This window comes from Sphaeramia orbicularis, chromosome 5 (assembly GCF_902148855.1).
Source record: "Sphaeramia orbicularis chromosome 5, fSphaOr1.1, whole genome shotgun sequence".
NCBI lineage: Eukaryota > Metazoa > Chordata > Actinopteri > Kurtiformes > Apogonidae > Sphaeramia > Sphaeramia orbicularis.
The window spans coordinates 46427888-46449784 of record NC_043961.1 but is presented as its reverse complement, the minus strand read 5'-3'; the positions used below and the strand labels follow the sequence as shown (position 1 = coordinate 46449784).

At 38.0% G+C, this 21897-nt stretch overlaps 1 protein-coding gene across 6 annotated transcripts in view; it reads left to right on the top strand.

Moving 5' to 3' along the window:
• The window catches only part of kif5ab (kinesin family member 5A, b), a 142079-nt gene that overhangs the window by 48015 nt on the left and 72167 nt on the right, over positions 1-21897 (top strand). For all 6 annotated transcript variants that reach the window (XM_030134310.1, XM_030134314.1, XM_030134311.1 and 3 more), the window contains exons 4-12: positions 55-159; positions 577-625; positions 2699-2754; positions 4105-4192; positions 4428-4552; positions 9270-9374; positions 10974-11122; positions 14285-14433; positions 21544-21761. In XM_030134310.1, coding sequence (XP_029990170.1) covers positions 55-159; positions 577-625; positions 2699-2754; positions 4105-4192; positions 4428-4552; positions 9270-9374; positions 10974-11122; positions 14285-14433; positions 21544-21761 — 1044 coding nt within the window. The remainder of the gene's footprint in view (positions 1-54; positions 160-576; positions 626-2698; positions 2755-4104; positions 4193-4427; positions 4553-9269; positions 9375-10973; positions 11123-14284; positions 14434-21543; positions 21762-21897) is intronic.

Sequence of the window (21897 nt, the reverse complement as noted above, 5' to 3'; positions counted from 1 at the left end):
TTCATTTATCCTCCACTTTGCTCACTTGTTCTTATCTTCTTCTCCTTCTTGTAGGGGAACCTTCACGATCCCCAGGGGATGGGGATCATTCCACGCATTGCAGAGGACATTTTTGAACACATATTTGCCATGGATGAGAACCTTGAATTCCATATAAAGGTGGGTGTGTATTTCACCGGTGTCTTTTCATGCGTGCAATTCCCTGCTTAATGTATCTGTAGGTTTTTTCACACATTTTCATGCACCTACATGCTGACACAACATTTAATGGAAATTGAGTTTGGCCCTCTGACATAAATGTCACACAGATGCACTGCGTGGAATCAGACAAGCATCAATAAACTTTGATGTGTAAATACTGATAATCCTACATTTTTGTAGCTATTATTCCCTTTTACATCACAGTCATCTAATAGAGGATTAAACCATGCCAGGCTCACTGGAGAATGGCTCGTTGCAACATCATTTGCACATCGTTTTATGAGTAGGTTTTACATCCTTTTATCGGAATTGCTGCTCTTCCTGTTTTTTCTTCCATTTCAAAGATAATCTCCTCTGTGTTTTTCTTTGCTGCAGGTATCCTACTTTGAGATCTACATGGATAAAATCCGGGACCTGCTTGATGGTGTGTTTTATGCTGGAAATAGTGAAAACACAGCTCACTTTGCATAGTTTCTTACATTCTATTGACTTTTGCAGATACCAAAATCAAACTGCAAAATACTACTAGAAAAGGTCTACACTGCATAAAAGAGCTATTACTTTCCTCCTACATTATTATAGGCATCTCTAAAAATTATTAAACGTTATTATAGGCATCTCTAAAAATTTTGTGATTAAGCCACAAAAGCCTTTCATACAGCTAATCTGCAGACTGAAAGACAAACTGTTACTTTTGTAAAATGTAAATTATGATAACAGTAAAGTGATTTTGGCTACAGTTTTGTGTTTTCCATCTTGTGATCATGATCTTGTCAAACTAACATTTTTAAATAGCATTAAAAATGTTATTTCTTTCCAGGAGGAAAATTACGCACATATGATGTTTTTGTAAAGCATGGCTCACTGTTTTATTGCAGCTGGTACCATATTATTTTTCAGTGACATGTTTTTGAGATGCAACTCCATTAGCTTCTCTTTATCAACACCCAATAATGTATTTCAGTTCATCAAACTGATTTGTTGTTGTTTTTACCTTAATTAGATGTCTGTGGTTGCTTGATATTATGAATTAGCCCATTATAATGTGCTTTGGATTATTACATCAAAAGGCTGTAGGCTGCTCAGTGAACTGGTAAAAGGACGAAATAATCCAACATGTTTTCAAAAATATGTCATACTTTAAAACACTTTAAATTATTTTTTCATAAATAAATCCATGAATCAATCAATCATTATTCAGGTTTCCATCCAAAAAGACTGTAAATATTAAATGGATTTTCATAAAATAACCTATGTTCTGATGGTGATGATGATCATCACCATGTTTTAATTCTTTGCTTGCTTTAGCATTACTATTGTAACATCCACATACACACAGCTGTGTATGCTATACTAACTGTAGTAGCATACTACTGTACAGCCTGACCTGATGATTAAGGTGACCTGATGATTAAGGAGCTGACAGACTATACATTATATTTAATGCAAAAATCTGCATATAACACGGTAAAAAGGACACGAGAATGATGCACTAATTTTTTTTTTTTAAATATCTCTCTATTCTCTCACAAGTACATTTTGGGAATTGAGCTAATTATGCAAGGCAAAGTTTTTCACAAAAATGACCGCTGTTGCAAAATCATTTGCAATTGATATGCGTTTAAATGGAAATACACACACACACACACATACACACACACACACACACACACACACACACACACACACACACACACACATCTGTTTTAGACAATAATGGTATATATTGCATTGTCCTCACAGAGGGGCTGTTGCATTGCATAAATAAAGTCTTATTGAGATGTGACACCCATGTAAAATGATAAAGGGGGCTAGACTGAGAATTGTAGGCAGCAGTATTGTGATCACATCTTTAATGGAGCCAGAGACAGTGGTGTAACCCCTCATCTGTATGCAAGGGAGTCCACAGCAATGAAAGAATGTATAAGCTGTGGATAAAAAACAAAACAAAACAGCTGACAAGTGAAATGAGTCGAGGCAGCACAGAGAATAGCACCCTGTAGAAGTATTTGTGATGAGAAAAATGGACTGTATGGTGAATACACAAGTGCACACAGACAGGCATGCATGCACACACGCGCACACACACACACATACACACACACACACACACACACACACACACACACACAGAGTCCCTAAGGAAAAGAACATCCACCACAATCCCAGTGAAATTTAATTATCATCAACAAGATAGAACTTTCAAATATGAAATGACTAATGCAGGAATTTAGGCCAATAAAGTGACTTTGCCAAAAATGTGTATTGTGTCTGTTGGCATTAGTAGAGGCTTCTGCCTACTGTCTCAGTGACTTTCAGTTTCATTCCCAGCCAGAGCCACTGCATTGACTGAGTCTGACCCAGACATGAAGGGACGGTCGTCAGGTCTTATTAGAGTTGTGTTCAGAGCAAGAACTGTTATATGTGGACACTCATTTGCGCATATAATCCTTTTGGTAACATTGTGACCTCTCTCCTTATTTCCCCCACCCTTCAGTGACAAAAACTAACCTGTCAGTGCATGAAGATCGGAACAGGGTCCCCTATGTGAAGGTGAGTTTGTATGAGTTTTCTTAAAGTGATTTGGCAGATTTTTTTTTTTAGAGTGGTGTTGTATGAAGTGCTTATCCATAGTCAGTCTATTGTTAATGCCTCTAGGAACACCTTCCACTTTGAAGAAGCAGACACAAATACTGACAAAAACCCAAACAATTTAGTGGATGTACAGTATTTCAGCCATCTAAAAAAAATCTGTATTAATATAAATGTATTCTACAGTTACGTGTTTAGCTACCTTTACCTTGCTTTGTCAAACAGCCTGTTCTGATCAAACTGAAGCCACCAAACATATTTGACCAAAACAATAATTTACCACACAGAACATTGCTGGTGTAAAGCTGTCTCCACAATTGAACTTGTTCTAATATTGTGTGACTTTGTGTTTCAACACTTTAGTTTTAATAAGTTTTTCAAAACAAAAAAAACTGACCAATCAAAGCAGTGGCAAACCAATGATTTTTGTGTTCTACAGAGTTAAATAACTTTTTTTCTGGTGCCTTTGACTAAAGTGATAATATGGCAGCTCCAATACCCTGCTGTAAATGGTGACATTATTATGAATATCATGTACACTGATGCTATGTTCCTTTATCCAATTTGGAATTGGAAAAATTGGCAAGCCCAAGCTGACTCTTTTGGAGTACAAGTGGGAAAACCAAAATCAAATTTTGCTTTCTGAAACACTGTAGCAACAGTTCTGGGGGTACTATTGATTTAATAACACAAATTAAACGCGCATGCTAATTAACAGTACATTTCTGCAGTGGATGCACTGGACCATCTATTGATGGTTGATCATTTTTCTTTTTCTTTTTTTTTTTTTTTTTGCTGCAATGGTCTTTAAGTAAATAAAATGTATTTTGATATTGCCCTGTACACTGCCATGCATTGCTGGGCTTCAATGACAATACTCCTTTCTGTTTTTCCATACTGGAGGTGACTGCCATCTACTATAGTTCGTACACTGACTCTGGACAAATACTACATTGAAACCCTTCATAAAAAGTCTAGACTAACCCTTTAATAATTTTACATTATGCAGTTTAGATGCTAACATCTCTTTCTTTATTATCTAGAACAGGGGTGGTCAACCCTGGTGCTGGAGAGCCACTGTCCTGCATGTTTTAGATGTTTTCCTCTTCCAGCACACTGACAGTCATTATCAGGCTTCTGCAGAGCTTGATGATAGGCTTATCATTTGAATCAGGTGTGTTGAAAGAGGGATATATTTAAAACATGCAGGATAGTGGCTCTCCAGGACCAGGGTTGGCCACCCCTGATCTAGACACATTTCTCACTATGACTCACTATGGATATGTATGCATACATGTTTTCTTCTCCAAGGGCTGTACTGAGCGATTTGTCACGAGTCCTGAGGAAGTGATGGATGTGATAGATGAAGGGAAGGCAAACCGTCACGTCGCTGTCACTAGTGAGTCACACAATGATCTCAGATATTTCAGGTCAGATTTTGTTCACAATTAAAGTAAAGCCATCTAAGGATGCAATGGTGAGAATGTGTCATGAGGTGCAAAGATGAGAAGTGAACGTTGGCCTCAGATGTGTCTATGGGAAACAATGAGTTAAATGGCATTATCCTCTCGTCAACTCACCTCACCTCTCCTTGTGTCCCCTCCCTCTACTTCTTCTTTCATTTTGTTCTTTAGACATGAATGAGCACAGCTCCCGCAGTCACAGTATCTTCCTGATAAACATCAAACAAGAAAATGTGGAGACAGAGCAGAAGCTGAGTGGGAAGCTCTACTTAGTCGACTTGGCTGGGAGTGAAAAGGTAGGATTGATGAAGTGCTTCACCTAAAAAAATAAATCCCATTAACTGTGAAGGGAATCACAGAGCTATATATTCACTTTCACTATCAACAGCATTTTGTAACATTTGAAATAAAAGTGACTTTTCACAGTTGGTGTTCCTGTTGAGTTCAACAGGGTGGAGGAGGAAAGAATTTGATTTTGCATTTTTACTTCTCAGTGGTTGAGTATGAAAAAAGAAAATGTGGGAAACAAAAATGGTTTTCCGAAGTATAACAAAAATTAAGAATTCCTTGAAACAAACTGATTTTGCGAGCAGTGTTTTTCATGGCATTTGAAGCAAGCAGCAAAATGTTTATTGCTGAGTGAGAGTGAGCCTGATGTCACTGAAAACAAGAAGCATGGCAGGTGTGCAAAGGAACACACACTCCTACACAGAACTGCCTTTACAGCTGGAACATCATCCAGTTATCTGCATAGCAGTGTGGACAGAAAGGTCACAGTGGATAAATCAGTGGGTAGTTTTTGGGCAGCTGGCTTATGAAGTTCATATATACTAAACTGCCTGGCTGACTGAGGATTCCAAATGGGAAAAGAAAACTGGATGGAAACTTTGTTAGACAGAGAGGGTGAGAAACCCTATGAAAGGGCACAGCAGTTTTTCTGACCGTAAATTATCTTCATGCGCATGTACAGTAGAATAAGAAATGTTAAAGGCAATATAACTTCACTATCAATACCAACCACCACAAAGTGAAAACAAAAAAAAAAAAAATAGAAGTTTTGTTAGAGTCACTGTAAAAACATGGCAACACAGTATGGTTTATTCTAACAAAAACACAGCAGTGTCACTTTGTGGTGATTATACACTCATGAAAACATAATTATGAATATTATCCAATTCTACAATGAGCCCAGCAATGAACTGGTGATTTATTCAGGATGCTCCCTGCCTCTGCTTGTTGGTAGCTGGAATAGACTCCAGCATCCCTGCTTTAGAAAATGAATGGATGAATTAGTTCAGCAATAAGATTCAAGTATATCCTCCAAAAACATACATACTGATCCTCTAATATTTAAGTACCAAAAAGAAAAAAAAAGATAATATTTTGGCCCAATACAAAATGAATCCAGGTCAGTAATAAACAAATCGTGCTGAGGTATAAAATATGGTATAAATATTCTAAGTGTAGAAATTTCTACCCAGTTACCAGAAAAAAACGTGTTAAGTATGTTGCATCTAGATGTCAACATTTATGCAAGTGTGAATTCTGAACTCACAATATTAACTAGCAACAATTGTAGATACATTTATATTTATGCTTCAAGCACTTGTAGCATTTTTTTTTTACCCTTTCTATCAAAAGTGAAAATCATTTAACTATTCATATGATTAGGTTTCGAGATTGACAGCACTTGGTTAGGGTCACTAAAAGCCATGTAAACATATGGTTTGATGTATACAATATACTCTCTGATGAGTGTATGTTATATTCTTCTATCCTGAGTGTATATGCTACTGCTGTAGCCATTTGCTTCAAGGTTCATAGTGTTGTGTGTTCAGTGATACTCGGCTGTACAGTAACCACTGGCCTGCCTTTCTATCAGCTCCAACCAGTCAGGACATTCTCCTCTGACCTCTGGCAATAACAGGGGTTTTCACCCAGAGAACTGGCATTCACTAGATATTTTCTCTTTTTCTATTCTCTATAAACTCTAAAGGTGGTTATGTGTGAAAATTCCAGTAGATCAGCAGTTTGTGAAATACTCAGACCAGCCTGTATCATCCAATGGCCATGCCACATTCAAAGCCCCCTCAAATCACCATTTCTTGCTCATTCTTATGCTCGAGTTGAACTTCAGCAGATCGTCTTGACTGTATCTGCATGTCTAAATTCAGATGCTGCAATGTGATTGGACTATTACATATATGGGTAAACCTGCAGGTGAATAAGTGTACTTTATAATGTGGTAAGTGAGTGTGTGTACTTAGTAAAATTAAAACAGGATCTTTTACTACTACTACTACTACTACTACTACTACTACTACTACTTTGGGCTGCTCTCTTTATGAGTCACTACAACAAATCAGATATCTTCATCTGGCCCTGTCCCCTGCATCTTCCTCTTTCACACCAACTATCTACATGTCCTCCTTCACCACATCCATAAATTTCCTCCGTGGTCTTCCTCTTTGCCTCCTGCCTTGTAGCTCCATCTTCATCATCCTTCTACCATTGTATTCACTATCCATCCTCTGCACATGTCCGAATCGTCTTAATCGGCCTCTCTCACTTTGTCCCCAAAACATCCAACCTGAGCTGTTCCTCAGATGTGCTTGTTCCTAATTCTGTCCATCCTTGTCACCTACAAAGAAAATCTCAACATCTCCAGCTTTGATCCCTTCAGCTGTGCCTCCTGTCTTTTGATCAGTGCAGCTGTCTCTAAACCGTACAACACTGCTGGTCTCACTACCATCTGTTACACCTTCCTTTAACTCTCACAGATGCTCTTTTGTCACACATCACTCCTGACACTTTTCTCCACCAATTCCACCCTGCTTGCACTCTCCTCTTTACCTCCAATACAACATCTCCATTGCTCTGAACAGCTGACAGTAAATACTCAACCCATAAACACCCAAACATCCACTGTCAACCAAAACCATCCACTGATCTAAACTGTTTAATAACTGTTGATCCACTAATTCTAGCAATACATGTAAATAATTGGTGTAAAATGCAGTTTGTCATCCTTTCATGGTCATTAGATAAGACTCATTTGGATGTTCAGAGGCTTTTTAGTGAACGTGGAAACACCATCATCTTCTACAACATTGATTCACCTGTAAAACACATGTAGTTTGATCAATGACAGTGGATTGAGACGCTTGGTTTATGTTCAGGTATTGATGTCTTTGCGGAAAATTAGTTTTTCTTCAGTTTTCTCTGTTTCTGATATAATAACCCTCAACTTTAATTTGAACATTTATGAATGTCTACATGATTAGTAAATTAAATTTAAGAAAATACTTGATTTTCACTGAAAATTCACAAAATGCTAAATACCATTTATTACAATAAATGGTAATAAATCACTTAAGAAAGGTTAGAGAGAAAAATTCTTTTGGGATCGACCACAAAAGTTACACTGGGTCTTTATGGGTTAAAATCCTTGACCTTCTTCACTTTGACTTTTGCATCCTTTTCCCTCCCTTCCTTTCATCCACGCACATGTATTCTGTCTTGCTGCCGCTGACTTTCATTCTGAAGATAAAAACTCATTGGTGGTAAAGTTTTGAATTTTGTAAATCCACTTCCATCTGCCATCATCTGTCTGACCTTCAGAAAATTTGAGACTGTAAGGTTGTGAAATAGGTTTGCATCCTTGAAACATTTTCAGCACAGATTCTATAGCATCGCTCTGAAATACTGTTGAATTCCACAACACAAGGAACCAGTGTAGACTTGGAGGCCAAATATCTCATGCAAGATGCTGACTGTTGTAGCTGATGCAGTATCAGAGTTGTTGTTTGCTTATATTGAGGAATCCAATCAGTTCCATTGATGCAGACAAAAAGAAGTAAATGCTCAAAAATTATTTTTCACATTTCAGATAAGCTCTTAGAGAGGTCGCAGTTAAGACAAAGGTCGAAATAAGCTGTGCCACAAGCCACAAATTGTTTTCCTGTTTCAGGGATTTAGAGGTGAAATCTAAGTCAGCTCACTTCGTCACACTATCTGTAAAACAGTTTATCTCCGGGACATAGGTCATACCATCGAAAGCAGCAAGTAAATGTAACACAATGGAATAGAACCTCTGGCTCCTTGATGTAGTTTACGGTTAATGGTACTGATGCCAAGTTTAGAGTAGCTTGTGCTTGGAATAGACGGCCCTTTAGTCTGGGAAGATGCTGACAGCTGCAATATTTAACTAATAAGTGCTGATGCTGCATCTGTAAGTTGACTTAGTTGTCCCAGGAGATGAACAAGATGGAAATGGTTCTGCTTCAACATCTTAGTAGACTTTGAAACTAAATATTATTGACTGAATACTGTGCATGTTCCACAGAATGCTTTGATGGGACAAGTTGTTGTTCTCTAATTGAGCTCCTCATTATCTCACTGTATGTAATTGTGTCCCATGATGATTATGACACAATATGGTGCCTTTTCCCTATTGAATGTGTTGCAGGAACTTTGCAGCAGCTGGTCGACTCATTGTTCACTTCACTGTAGTAATATCTGTATACATGATGAGAACCTCTTAATATGGTAAAGCCTGTGTTAGGGTGTATGAGGAAAATAGAGGCTTGTTAGCAACATTAAAAGAACACCTCTTTTTGGAAAAAAAAAAAAAAAAAAAAAAATTCTCAAATTGTTCAATCAAAAATCTTCATGTACACACAGATGATATGATATACATATCTGACAGTCAAACTGATCAGCTGTGCACTGACACTGTAGATTACACAAGTAAATTAATTGCAATAATTAACCTGAAGTGTACCAACTCAACACCATCTCAACACTCAGCATAATTACTGATAATTAAATAATGATTTCCTTGAACCGTACTATTAATGTTCACTTCAGTATTAGTTATTTGTACAATGAGTAAATGTTGGAGTGACAGTAGAAGACAAAGGAAATGAAAGGAAAGAAAAAAGATGACAAGGTTTGGCCTGCTGACATATTTGTGTACTGTTCTGACTAATTTCTTATGTGCATGTGTGTCAGGTCAGTAAGACAGGTGCAGAGGGAGCAGTGCTGGATGAGGCCAAGAACATCAACAAGTCTCTCTCCGCTCTTGGGAATGTCATCTCAGCCTTAGCAGAAGGAACGGTACAGTAGAAGAACCCTGCTATTATTTATGACAATGGTCTAGCAGGACATAACCTATATGACAGTAGTTTTAAGTCATATGTCTGATGCATGTTGGTAAACGATATTTTTTCAGCATAGAAAGATGTAGTTGTGTAAGACTATCCCACAAGATGCAAAAAGACATATATTTAGTTGTGTTTCCAAAATGGTGGCCCCGTGAGGTTCACAGATGACCTTTAAACATAGTCTTGTAACCAAACAAAACTAGCATAACCAAACATAAGATGACAGCTTGAATGAAAGCTTGGATGATCATCACATAGTCTAACTACTCTCCACTAAAGAAGCATTAACAACACAGTACCAACTGATTACATACAATTCCCATAGTTTCTTTGCAAAATTTGGCTTCTCAAACTAACTCTCTTTCCTGAACCACATCCAGGTCCATGGTGTCCACTTCTTTAGATTGTTTTCCTTACACATAAATAACATCATTATAATAATATGATTCTTAGCTTAGCATCATTGGTACACTTTCACTTTAATGTTCAATGTACATTTTGACATTTTGATATTCTGTAAAATTGAAAATGTATTACATTTGATAAAAACTTTTGTTTTAGATGTAAACAGCAATGCAATGCTGTATTTTTTCTACACTGTTAAACAGAGCCATGTATAATGTATCCTATACTGCTACCTACTTTATCAATAGCATTTTCTATAAAATCATCTGACATTTAAGGAAACAAATGTTAATAACTGCAGCAGCACAGATAGATTGTGTGTGTTGATACCATTATTTCTTGTTCTTTAACTTGAGTCATAGCCTGAGATTCAGTAGCCCTTATCAGCACATGGTCTGCAAATATTTTTTTTAAATCCAAAATGTCTGAAGTCTCAATCTCTGGGCACCTTAAAACAGATTTCACAAGTTAAAAAAAGTAAAAAAAAAAAAAAAAAAAAAAACACAGTTCTGCACACAAGTAGTTAATATAGTTCTTGTTTCTCTTGCTGACTGAATCATTGCCTGCCTAAAAGAGAATTTTTGAGAAAGAGATCTAAATTACTTGGAGCCAAACAGAGCACAGACTTTTCTCTTTTTCTGACCTCAAGTGACATTTTGTGTGTGAATATTTTTCTTTAGATATGTGCATCTTCATCTTTTGAAAAGCAAACAAATCAATAAATAAATACTGCTGTCAGAGTCAGGCTGTCCACCCAAACATTCTCCAAAATCCTAACATTGGGAAAAAAACAACTCATGATTATTTGTCAACTCTACAGTCGATGTAATCTCTGTAGTTGGATATGAACATTCACCATATCTCCTTGATAACTAATTTCCTCATAAACTTAATGGAAAAGACTCAGACTGTAAATGCCTCACTGCTCTTTCATAAACACGCTGCTGTTCATTCTTTATTCATTGCACAAGGACAAGTCTCATTGAAGGTTTTCCAAAGGTTGAAAAGGTAATACTGTGAATGATGCAGCAGAAAGAAACCACTTCTGCCTTTGTTCTCTTGCAGCTCATATTTTCTCTGCCTTTTAATCCTCTCCTCCTCTTTTTCTTCTGTGCTTTTTCTCTCTCTTTGATTTCTCTCTCTGCAGAAATCCCATGTGCCATATCGAGACAGTAAAATGACTCGCATCCTGCAGGATTCACTCGGTGGAAACTGTCGCACGACTATGTTCATCTGTTGCTCTCCATCCAGCTACAACGATGTTGAGACCAAGTCCACCTTGATGTTTGGCCAACGGTAAAACACTTTCATACAAAGTAGCTCTTGGCTGCTCTGCTACACAGCACACCATATCTTATCTGTGTCTCACTAGTTCAACTCACATACACTGTTCACTTACAGTATACTCTAACTGCCTCCAACTTTGTTTCTGATGACCCATGCTCTGCTTCAGAGCCAGTGTTATTGTTGCATTTTGGATTCTGATCACGTTGGGGCTACCTAAAGAAGGTCTTTGCTAATCATAAGGCTAAGCTATATTCTAATGTAAGTAGGGATTTGACTTATGTGGCAGCCTTCCCTTCCAATAGCTGTTAATTCAAAGAAAGTAACAGACAGAAAGAAGGAAATATCCTCATGAATCTGCATTATTTTTCTTTTGCTAGTGAAGTCCTTGAATAGAGGCTGACATGAGAGCACTGGTTACAATAAATAATGTATGACCATCAACTGGAGTGACAGAATCCACATCAGTTATTAAAGCTGTACTGAACAGAAAATTTGATCTTTCAGCATTCTCTGTCAGCCAAAACAGCTGTTGAATATCCTGAATAATCTCATATATTAAAATCAATTTGACACAGAAAATACTGAGATATGATATCAAACATATTTTGATCAGACATTTATTTTTGCAGACCACTAATATCAGTGTGCTCTATGACTAACTGTGAATTATGTGGGTGGAAAATCAACAATAAGCCTCTCAGATTCAGTGTTGTTGTTATTTCAACAGAGGGCAGATCAGTCAGATGTTGCAGTACTCTATGGAATCACAGGAGTGCCAAAATTAAAAGGAAATAAATGTGGAAATAAAAAGAGAATCAATAAAAGAAATTTGGAAATAAAAAGAGAATCAATAAAATAAATTTGGAAATAAAAAGAGAATCAATAAAAGAGAATCAAAAGAAATGTGGAAATAAAAAGAGAATCAATAAAAGAAATTTGGAATAAAAAGAGAATCAACTAGAAGCACTCGGAGAGCGCAGACCTCCGCCAAGGCTGATCAGTGGCCCCCCCCGTGGGCCCCCCCACGCCAAGGAGGTTATGTTTTTGCCAGGGTTTGTTTGTCTGTCTGTTTGTTTGTTTGTCTGTCCGTTAGTGTGCAACACAACTCAAAAAGTTATGGACAGATTTTGATGAAATTTTCTGGTCTGCACCCCCCCCCCCCCCCCCCCCCCCCCCCCCCCGTGGGCCCCCCCACCCCCGATCACCACCAAAATTTAATCATTTCTTCCTTATCCCATTTCCAACAAACCCTGAAAATTTCATCAAAATCTGTCCATAACTTTTTGAGTTATGTTGCACACTAACGGGCAGACAAACAAACAAACAGACAAACAAACAAACCCTGGCAAAAACATAACCTCCTTGGCGGAGGTAATAAAAGAAATGTGGAAATAAAAAGAGAATCAATAAAAGAATCAATAATAAAAAATATATAAATGCAGTCATATCATTGCTTGTACTTATTCCATTTTGACATTGTCTTTTCCATTTGCGTTTTGTCATTGCTTTTACCTGATGGCTCAAGCTGTCAATCAAATGGCTGTGGGCAGGTCTTTCTGTCCAGGATAACTAGTCGATACCCGATCAGACGATTCCGGCTTGACAGTGGCTATGCAGTAGCTATGTTTATGTGTTAGCTCTCAGTGCGGGAGACCGGAAGTAGCGTCACAGACAGGACGTAGACGCGCATCAGGTTGAGCCATCAGGTAAAAGCAATGACAATAAGCAAATGGAAAAGACAATGTCAAAACGCAAATGGTAAAGACAATGTCAAAATGGAATAAGCAAAAGCAATGATATGACTGCATTTGTATATTTTTTATTATTGATTCTTGTATTGATTCTCTTTTTATTTCCAAATTTCTTTTATTGATTCTCTTTTTATTTCCAAGTTTATTTTATTGATTCTCTTTTTATTTCCAAATTTCTTTTATTGATTCTCTTTTTATTTCCACATTTCTTTTAATGATTCTCTTTTTATTTCCAAATTTATTTTATTGATTCTCTTGTTATTTACACATTTCTTTTATTGATTCTCTTTTAATTGATTCTCCTTTTATTTCCAAATTTCTTTTATTGATTCTCTTTTTATTCACACATTTCTTTTATTGATTCTCTTTTTATTTCCAAATTTCTTTTATTGATTCTCTTTTTATTTCCACATTTATTTCCTCTTAATTTTGGCACTCCTGTGATTCCAAAGTACTCTGACTGCAACCGCACTCTGACATTTGCTGCATTTTTTATATATGTTTTTTATTTTTGTTTGTTTTTTTTATCACTCCAAGACTAATGATTTCTTAAGAAACTAATCTTAGAAATGTTAGTCAAAGTATCTACCGTATACCAAGAACCCGTTACAATATGGCTCTGATAGTCGTAAAATAATGTTTTACACTCTTTAATATCAGGGAATAAATGAAAACACACAAAAGTGTTCCCTTAGTAGAGTGTGAACTCAAGTGATAACTACCGATGTGTCATCCCAGCAGACTCCTGTGACTGTAGCATTGTGAATGTTTTAACTTGGTGATGCAATTTATTTTATAACTTAATTATATTCATACACACACACACACATATACACACACACACACATATGTATATGTGTGTGTGTGTGTGTGTGTGTATATATATATATATATATATATATATATATATATATATATATATATATATATACATATTTATTTATTTATTTATTTATTTATATATATATAAAACATGTCAAGGTTGAGGCCCCATTTACAGTACTGCTGAGCATGAGCTGTACAAACAGTGGTACTGATGAACAATAAAAAGGCAGTGTATAGTCATAAACCTACGTTTTCATCATGTAAAGTAAATTATTTTTTATGTCTATATGTTTTAATAAGTCTATAGCATTTTTACCTTATAGATTCTTGCCTCCTTATACCTTTCTTTCGTTCCATGCGCCATCAAACACTGTAGGCAGAAACCCAATTTGCATACCAATTAATGAGATGCAAGCCCATTTTCATTGAGCAGCCAAGGCTGAAATACCCTTGTTGTCTGTTCCTCTATTCTCTGCAGTTTTTTCACATTTTTCTTCTATTTTTTATATAACTTTACTCCCCTTTTTTATTTTCCCTCCTCTTTCTGTTTCCTTCCTTCCCTCTGCTTCTCTGCTTACTTCATGGCTTTAATTAGAGCCAAAACCATTAGGAACACTGTGTCAGTGAACCTGGAGCTCACAGCAGAGCAGTGGAAGAAGAAGTATGAAAAAGAGAAAGACAAGAACAGGTCGTTGAAGGAAACCATTCAGAGGCTTGAGGCTGAGCTGAACCGCTGGAGGAACGGTAATAAATGCACTGATATCACACTGGCAACTCATGAAAACCCCAACGCCTACAATTCTTCTTCCAAGAAAGAAATGTAAAATATTGCAGCCATTTTAACATTATTAGAACCTTCCGTATTTAATGTCAGAACATAAATTGAAATTCTGCTGAATTCTATGATTTTATTTGCATCTTATAATAAGTTACAACAGATTTAAGATAATTAAGAATGGGTTGACTAGGTTGACTATGGTTGTATTACACATTGGTACATTACATAATAGCATGAGATTTCTGGTATTATCATTTCAAGACCTGAAACACCAGTAGGTTGAGTTGCTGTTTCCTCAGTTTTGTAAGTAACACAGAAAGGGCCTAGTTTTGGCATCTTCTTCCCATGTCTGTGTGTCTGTTTTGGGTCCCCTCTCCCACCATCTTAAGACATGCATATTAGCAGATTAACAGGTCAGTCTAAGTCACCCTAAGATGTGAATGTGAATGGTTATCTGTCTCTATGTCAGTTAGGAGTGTAACGGTGCACTCGTTTGTACCGAACCATTTCGATTTGTGGCCTTCGATACAATACGGAGGTGTACAGAACGAATACATACATGCATACAACAAATACACCGATGGGGTGGGGGGGGGTGGGGGTGGGGGTGGGGGTTAAACATGACAACAGAGAGTATAACAGAGACACAGAAACCAGGTCAGACTTTCACAGTGTATTAAGTTTCACTTTCCATAGTTACACAGCAGCCCCCCCCCCTTCACTGGTTTCCTTCACTAGACCGAAAACATATTGAAAATGTATCAAACTGGAGACCCCTGTACCGAAAACATACCGAACCGAAATCCCAAATATAATGGAAGATCATTCCAAAATCAGCCCAACTTAATGCATTATACATAATTTACCAAATATATAATAAGACTAACTTTAATCCCTAATTTCAAGCATCTCTATATTTCTGCAATACACAATTAGGACCTTAATGGAAACCTGAAAGAAGTTTCATCGTTAGCCTGCTGAGCTTTAGCTGCCATGTGTCCTGCATACAAAGCAAATAATTATAGGTTGACTTCTTTATGGGATTAGACTGAAATTCACCTCTTGATTTAATGCAGGCTGAATGGACTTTGCTACCACAAAGATAAGATGATGTGAATCAATACACTTAAATACGGGTAGTGATGATTCTTTACTTCCAAAACATCAGCTGGGGCATATTCATGTCAATATACACACCTCAGTGCCAGGACAGACGATATCCAAAGCACCATAAATGTGTGACAAAAAATTTACTGTATGTTTCACTGGAAAATTGATGGTATCAGCTTGATCAACAGGACTAATCCTCAGGGCACCGACAGTGGATGTAATCATTTATCTGCTCAACTAACCTTAATTTGAAACAGTCTCAGCAAGGTGTTCTCACTAATAGCAGGTACCATCAGCTATTATCAGGTAGTACATTTAATGCCGCCTTGGCTCAAGTTCCAAGTGAATTGATGTAATACTAGATATACAACCTTCCAGATCACTGATTTGTCAATCCAGAATCATCACTATGTCATCATGTTATGCCATGTTATATTTTAAATAGCCAAACCAAGTTTGCAAAAAGTCACCAAAAAATCAGAGCAAAGGTTCAGTTTTGATAGACTTACCTTACCACAGATTTAAAGTCTTAAATAAAAGATTCTCACTCAGAAAGTCATAAAACCACATGTGATTTCTGAATATTATAATTTACCGTTGTAATTCCTCCTTACCCATTACTGCATCACGTCTTGCTGCAGTCAAATAGTATGTGCTGGTGAGTAGTTTTGAGGTGAGGTCAGCTGATATCATCAGTGGAAAAACCAAACCAAACCGAGCAACAGAGCCGACACACAGTCATCCCTAGAGCCACACTGGCAGCAGATGAGCAGTTTGTGAAGGGGTTAGACAGCCAACTGCTGGAGGCTCCAGTTAGGCTCCACTGACAGCTGACAAACTTTAGGTTTCAGCAGTGCATAAAGCTACCAAAGGATGATTTGCAGTGCCATCTTAGTAGGAAAACTCCCTAAAGGGGCCTGTGTCATTCAAAGGTGGAAAGTAAGGTGTTGATTAGCTCTGGCCTGATAATGCACATGTAGGCGGCCATACACTGTGCGATTATTTCGATCGTTGCACGCAGCTCCATCTCAAACTGTGCGAATCAGACGTACAGTCAGGTTCACGATTCCTGTTCTCACACTGCACGGACCGACGCTCGTATGCGACCTGACTGCTCACACTGTAGGACCATACACCACAGGACGCACGACACGTTTGAGTGTTGTATCCGGAAATACAACGTTAAAATACCAAGGAATCCGTAAAAGTGCATATAGACGATTGTGCATTGGCGTGAGTCACGAAATGGTAGTGCTAAACAAAAACCAACGAGCTGCTTTGGTAATATGTGCCATTATCTGTGAGGAATCAAAAAAGAAGAAAAGACAACGATGTGTTTGGTGCAGGCATTGGTTGTCCAGACGTGGACAGTATGGGCTGTCATCCAGGAACTAGAGGTAAGCTGCAACAGCCAAACTGCACTAGGACAATAGCCAGCTACTGTTAGCTTGTACGCTACTGTACGCGTCTGTGTTCGCGCATGCACAGTGTGAGAATTTGAGGCCCATCGGTTCGTGGCACTGCTTTGACAGTATGATACGCTCACGAGGAGCGAGCAGGATTTCAAACAGCTCTGTTTTCCTTGCGAACACACGATTGCTGGTCGTGAGGTGGTCGTGAGGTGCTAATCGCTTCTCTTTACCCCATGTACACTACACAAAGCACGACACACGATTAGAGGCACATCGGGCCCGATCCCAGAAAGAGTCGCACGAGTGAGAAATCGTCTCTAAACTCGCACAGTGTAAGGCCGCCTTAAGAACATTTTTTTTTTGTTTTTATTGTTTGTTGTATTCATAGTTTGAAAGTCATCGGAAATAGACAAAAAAATAAACAAACAGACAAAAAAATGCTCCTTACATTTGGAGGCACCTTGTAGCCCCAGAAGACTGTAGAAACACCACTTATTGCCAGCCTGCTTAAAAATCACTACCCTATACAGCATGTCCCTTGTTCCCATCACTACTCATAGACTGAACAAAACTCACTGCCAGCAATGAAAATTTCAGCAGCCTGCTAGCCTGCAGACATTGTTTTTCAGTCCACGTAAGTGCAGATTTAACCTCATTTGATACCATCTGAATATATGCCAGTAGGTATGGGAATCAAGCAGCTAAACAGACAGGCTGGGCTTGTGCCCAAAACACTTAAAAATCCCTGCCTGGCTATTTCTGTTTAATATTATTCTGAATTTTACATTTTATATAATTGGATTCCTCTCACATTGTGCTGGAGGCAGAAGAATGTTGGTGACTTTATGTTTTATGTATCCTTATAGATTAGTAATCTTCTCAGTTTTAGGATCTTATTACATGTGATCTAAAATCAGAGTTTACACTATTCTCTTTGTAGAAGCACATCTGGAACAGCACACACACCAAAACCTACCATACATATCTGAGCACCTACTCCCACAGGACTTCATGTCGATACAAACGCCAATTCTCTCATGGATCACTTTACATTTATGCTGTGTAATGAATCCTCCCTGGTGCTTTTTGTGAAGATCTTCTGTTCAGTGTTTATTGACTATCTATAAGTGAAAATGATTCTCCTTATTGCTTCATTTGCTCACTCATTTGCTCCCATTCTTCCCCACATACACATAAGCATAATCTATCCCTGGACTCTTTTTAGTGCTTTTAATTTCCTAATGGATCATTTTGACAACATCATTGCCCCCATTCTCCCTCTGCTGTTCTGTGATATTCTTGCACCTCTAGCCAAGAACTCCTGGAGACAGATGCTGTTGACCTCCACTTTGTACCACATTACCCAGCTCTTTAGACAAGGATGGCCCAAAGACATGAGCAGCTGTGTCATGCAGTCATTTCTGTTCCATCTCCCTTATTCCAATCTACTGTTGGGATCTCTTCACATGTGTATTACATTTAACCTGCCAGCTACTTTTATTGATTGGGTAAAAGGCGTCATCAGCTGGTTATATTGTCTTAAATAATAGATTTTTTGACCTTGCCTTAAGGTACCATGAACTCAATTTTCAATGTAGTCCTTTTGTGTCATGGCACAAGAGATAAATCAGTCTGTACTGGTAAAACTAGCCTAGTCCGAGAATGAGAACTACACACGATAGTGCTGTTAAGCCTCTGTTTTTTGTATGCTGTTTTGCACCCATGTAGACTTTATCATGATAAGCTATTCAATCATAGGCTATGTCCTCCCAGGTTAATGGCACAGCCTTGAGAGAGACCATTGGGGAATCTTTATATTGCTTCTTCTGACCTCCAATGAACCACGTTCCTATGATCAGCTTTCTGTGAAACAGTGTCTTCTGAAGCCATTCATCAAGCATTCAGACAACATGCCCAGCTGAGTGGTGCTGTGGTCTCATCAGCATAGAAAGGATGCTTTTTGTGTCAGTCATATGTTCCTCCCATCCCATATGAAGATTTTTTTTTCAGATGCAGCAAACAGAAAAATTGAAATGTCCAGATTGCAGAGAATACAATGTCCAGGTCTCAGATGAATATAGAAGTCAGTGCTATGGAACTGCATAATAGACCCCTAGCTTTGTTTCCCGTGTCAGACCACATCCACATGAGTATGGGAAGTTTGCCAAATACGGCACTTGCATGAGCGGTGTAAAGGGTGGCCTCTTCATCTACTGTCATGGTATACAAACTTCTCTGTGGCAGCTAGTCTCTGGTCTTGCACTAATCTAAAACATAAGATCCTTAATTTCAATAGGAAATGAGTTTCCCAAACACTAAACTAAAGTTTTAACTTAAGAAAATTATACCAAAATCATTGTTTTATATTTCTCAAGGTTGGTCTTTTTAAAGGGAAATTACAAAGACGTATTTATTTATGTCCTTTGTAAATCACAGCGCTTTATGTAAATGATGTCCCACAGGGTTCCCACAGGGTCTTAAAAAGTCTTAAAAGTCTTGAATTTACAAATCTGCATTTAATACCTTAACTCTTTAAGTGCCAGACAGTTAAGGGGCTAATAAGCCTTAAAAGTGCCACAGATTTTGGCCGTTTTTCAGTATTTCGCATTGGATTTATAATATTTGAAGAATCCTGCAGGAAACCGCTCGGTAACATCCGACCGATTGCTGATTAGATTCAAAACGCACCGGACACAGCCGATTCATTATTGATCGTGATTTGCATAATTTATAATAATAATAATAATAATAATAATAATAATAATAATAATAATAATAATAATAATCTTTATTTATATAGCACTTTTCATACATTAAAAACTGTAGCACAAAGTGCTTTACATATCAGTTTAAAAATCAGTACCGCCCCACACCCACCCACTCACCCGCACACACACACACACACACACACACACACACACATATACATGCAAACCCACAAGCTCACACATACTTAAGAAGACTGACTGAGCATGGGTAGACCAGAACAAAAATGTACAAGTAAAAGTAAAAGATCAATTTAGGAGGCACTGTCTCAGCGAGCCATCCGCACCAGGAGGCAGCCGCCGACCCCGGCGACCAGGCACCAGCAACACAGCCCTGCATCCCAACTAGTGGGAGAGGGCCAACTGGGACCCCCACCCACCAGAAAGGAGCGGACCCCAGTGAGAGAAGGCGCCACAGCCCCGGGAGTCCACAGCCGCCCCCCGGCATGGAGGGCTCCCTCTGATGAAACACCGGAGAATAAGAAACATTAAAAAGATATAAAAATATTATTCGGTCGCGTGACCTCAAATTCCCGTCTGCTTGGTCTCAAAAGGGGGACACAGAAAGAACGTCATCGAAATGTGAGAAAGAAATGGGGGTGGATGGTTTGTTTGTACACAAATGTGGCGTGTTCTCCAAAGCCGATCTGATCGGCCCGTGGCACTTTAAAGGTTGTTTTCGTAAAGCCGATTTAATCGGCCCATGGCACTGAAAGTGTTAAAAAAGTCTTTAAATTGTATTAAATTTAATATGATTGGTCTTAAGTCATGTTGCCTTAAAATTGTTCACTGTATTATATTTAAATGTGTCAGGGAAATGTCCAAGCTAGAAAGTAAGCGAGATTTGTCTGCACAGTTCTACCCGCTGCAACCCAACAATTTATGTTGAAATTAGGAACCAGTTATTGCTAACTTTGCAGCCCCTGGTGAGAAAGGATCAGAGAACATTCAGTTCTTTGTACAGTATGTAATATTTAATCTCTGCTGATGTAAATAAATACATTTTCCTAAAATCTGTGAGTCAGGAATTTTGCCAGTTACAGCCGTGAAATAAGCTGTGAAATGGGCATTAGATAGTGTTCTACATAGTCTTAAAAAGGTCTTAATAAGTCTTAAATTTAACTTGTTGAAACCTGTAGGAACCCTGGTCCCATATTTACATTCCACTTCTGAAATGGTGCAAGTTTGAGCGTCCCTGTTTTCCCATATGGCACTGTATAGACCATCATCATGACTGTCGATCATTTTGGCGTATTCTTGTAAATTTGTTATGAAATTTTAATTAAGGAAATGTTTTGGGTTTCATTTCAGGAAATCTTTATGTACTACAACTGTTCTGCACTGTGCTGATTAATGCCTTTGAAAGTGGTTTGATATGTCTAAAACTACCACTAGGGAACAGCAATGACTAAAACTACTCATCATACAACCAGGAGAGAGATAGACACAATTTTATGTAATGACCTTAAAATGGTATAATTGGATTCCAACTTTTGCTGTTTTTTATTCCAATAGATATTACAAGGATTTTAGAGCCTATACATAAGATTTGCATACTAAAAGCTTGGTAAATGCATGTTGACTGGTTGTAGGACAGCAGCAGCATTTTATATTTCATAACACGTATATACCACAAAACAACTCATACCTAACATCTAACTGAATGGATAGACATATGCTGAGGATAAACCCACTAATCCCTTCTTTATGCATTAATCCATCTGGGACTATGTGTTAGAGATAAGAGCAGCACATTTACCCATTGGTATACTCTGTCCCTTGTTTTTAGGGGAAGATATTGCAGAATTACAGCAGATGAGCTCAGAGGCAGAAGATGTTCCCCTGGCTCCTCCTGAATCTGAGGAACCGCTGGTTGATATTTGCAGCCCCTGTAGCCCATGCACCCCTTGCTCCATCGCATCCTCTATTGTTGTGCACATCTCTGCAGAGGAGAGGCAGAAATATGAGGAGGAGATCCGCAAGCTTTATAAGCAGCTGGATGATAAGGTAAAAAAAAAAAAAAAAAAAAATAGGTCAATTTAGGTGCATGAATATAGAACGGTTTATAGGTGATGGGTTGGATTTGTGTAATGGTATATGTAATATGAATACAGGATATGAACATTAATGAATTCAGGTTTAG